The following is a 2500-nucleotide window of genomic DNA, read 5'->3' as shown; positions in this document are numbered from 1 at the left end:
TTCTTGTAGACATCTATCTTGCCTTCCCAGATGAAGGGAAGAAGAAAGTTTTCTTCTAAGAGAAAACTTGCCAAGGAGATGCAGGTTTCCCAGAGAGCTGGATGACAAGCCCTGTTGCTGCTCAGCAATGCCCTTAAGGGGCCCTGCCCCCTGCCTGTATAAAGCTGGGTGCGGTAGTGGGACAGCCACAGCTGGCATTCGGCCTCCAGAGCACCAGCACTGGCACTGGCACTGGCACGCGCTATGGCAAATGAAGTGCAAGACCTGCTCTCCCCCCGGAAAGGGGGACATCCTCCCGCAGGTAGGCTGCCACCTGCCCTCAGTCCTGCAGGCTGTTGCTGCACCCCTCTTCCACCAATGCCTTCCACGGAGCACCCCAACAGACCAAAGCTTCTCTGCCTACCTAGTATTACTTTAGCTCCATACAGCCCGACTTCCTCCTATGCTTTTGATCCTTCTTGGCTTGTGTGTAAAGCCACCTGGGGATTTGTCAGACCCCCCAGTGGGTTAAAACCTAATTACCTATGGGAGTGTATGGATTTGGTGCTTGTGGAAAGGCATAGGTAGAGAGGCTGTACCTTTCCTCCCTTGAGGCAGTGTTCCTTTCCTGGGGCGCTGGCTGTAGGTTAGCAGTGACACATCCACACCAGGAAGATGATTTGCTACCATGGAAACCTTTCTCTTTAGAGGTTCCAGCTGTAAGACTCAGTCTCCCCAAGATGCCTGTACATCATCTGACTTCCTACCCAGGCGAAGCGGCTTCTGCACAGAGGACAACAATCATGTTTCTTTCTCCCTCCTCAGGCTTTGGGGATGTAGCTTACCTGTCAACAAGCTGAGAAGTACTTTTAAATAAAGACACAGGTCTTGAGGAGGCTGACTGGAAAAGGTAGCTGTCAAGGTGTTTGCAAAGCATCCAGAGTTGTCTCTTTTTTTTTAAATTTATGCTATCTATATTGACTCTCTGGAATATGGAAATTAGTTGTATTGTACTTAACCATATGTTCATATAGGTTGGCTAAGGTGTACAGGCCTATTTTTAGTCAGTTTTATATTCTTCCAACTGCCTTCTTTCTTTTTTACTGAAGAAAGACCTCAAAAGCTTGATTGCCTTGTTCTTGCCTTTCTCCATTTACAAAACATATTTACTATCTAATTCTCTGGCACCTCTAAGCCATGGTTATTTTAATAATCTTTGCTGCAGAGGGTGATGGCAGTATCGTCTTCACAGAGAGTCAAAATATAACATTGTTTTGGTGGCTTTCTGGCCGGTAGCCTAGCCAAAAAGAGTCCAGATTTTTACTACTCATTCTGAGTTTCCAGTTCTAGACATCTCGCTCTGATCTCCTCTAGCAGATTACTGACATTTTATATTTGTAATCAAACGTAGCAGTAGTTAACATTACCTATATTTAAAGTTAATGATGTTAGCTATTAGTCTGGAAGTATATATGCAAGTCATTGAAGAGAGGCTCCTTGCATAGACAAAGACAAAAGAAAAAAGAATTCCATTCTCATTATGTCATTTCCACTCCAATCCTTCATAAAATGTCTAAGCTGAAACCTGTTTTGCTAAGCAACATTTACACACAAAGAACACAGACATAAACTTAACCAAATGAAAGTTTGAATGAAACCACCGGGAACTTTCTGTCCCCACCACTAATGATTGCTAATTACTCTGTGTACATAGCACACCATGACTCCATCAAGCATGCCACAATGCCTCTGGCATGACAATTAATTATTATGAACTGTGACACTACAGATAAGAGGTTTCGGATAATTAGAATGGAGATGAAGGCAGACTTTTGCCTCCCCACTGAGCACAAGGGAACAAAGAAGTGTCATCCTTCAGCCTGTCTTGCCACTAATTTTAAGTCTGAATCTGTTTGTGGTGGTGCAAAATTTTATTTATGGAACAAAAACAAGAGCCAAAATTCTATTAATTTTTCACTTGATTTTTATAAGCAAAATACAGATCCCTAAAAGTGGGAAGACGAGGTGACTTGGTGGGGAGGGTGGGACATACATAGCCTTTGGAATCAGACAGACCTGGGTTCGGACCTTGATTTCATTTCCCATCTTCGAGCCTGAGTTTCCTCATCTCTGAAACAGGATGCAATAAATAACATCTATTTAGTAAGTTTGTTGTAATGATTAAAAGAGATCACCTCTGTAAAGTACCTGGCACCTGAATGTTAGCCCCCTTAAAATGCAGGCTGGTAGAACACATTACTATCAAAAGAAATTATCCTCCCCAATTTCAAGACATCCTGATGCTGGAGTGGCATTAGACACTACTGCAGTAGTCGGAACAGAAGAAAACTGCAATGGAAAAAAAGTGTGCCTATCCCATCACAGTTAAAAATGAAATCACTCAGCTGGCACAGTAGCTCACACCTGTAATCCCAGCACTTTGGGAGGCCGAGGCGGGTAGATCACCTGAGGTCAGGAGTTCAAGACCAGCTTGGCCAATATGGTGAAACCCCATCTCTAC

At 43.6% G+C, this 2500-nt stretch overlaps 1 protein-coding gene across 1 annotated transcript in view; it reads left to right on the top strand.

Annotated features, from left to right (window-relative positions):
* The first annotated feature begins 187 nt into the window (after positions 1-187).
* DAPL1 (death associated protein-like 1) overlaps positions 188-2500 on the top strand; it is a 20798-nt gene continuing 18485 nt past the window's right edge. Inside the window, exon 1 of the mRNA XM_011991677.1 lies at positions 188-301. Within this exon, the coding sequence (XP_011847067.1) occupies positions 244-301 (58 nt within the window). The 5' untranslated portion in view covers positions 188-243. The remainder of the gene's footprint in view (positions 302-2500) is intronic.

The sequence above is a fragment of the Mandrillus leucophaeus genome, unplaced genomic scaffold (genome assembly GCF_000951045.1).
Source record: "Mandrillus leucophaeus isolate KB7577 unplaced genomic scaffold, Mleu.le_1.0 Scaffold110, whole genome shotgun sequence".
Taxonomy (NCBI): domain Eukaryota; kingdom Metazoa; phylum Chordata; class Mammalia; order Primates; family Cercopithecidae; genus Mandrillus; species Mandrillus leucophaeus.
The sequence above is the reverse complement of the archived record's forward strand: the minus strand, read 5'-3'. Positions and strand labels throughout refer to the sequence as shown.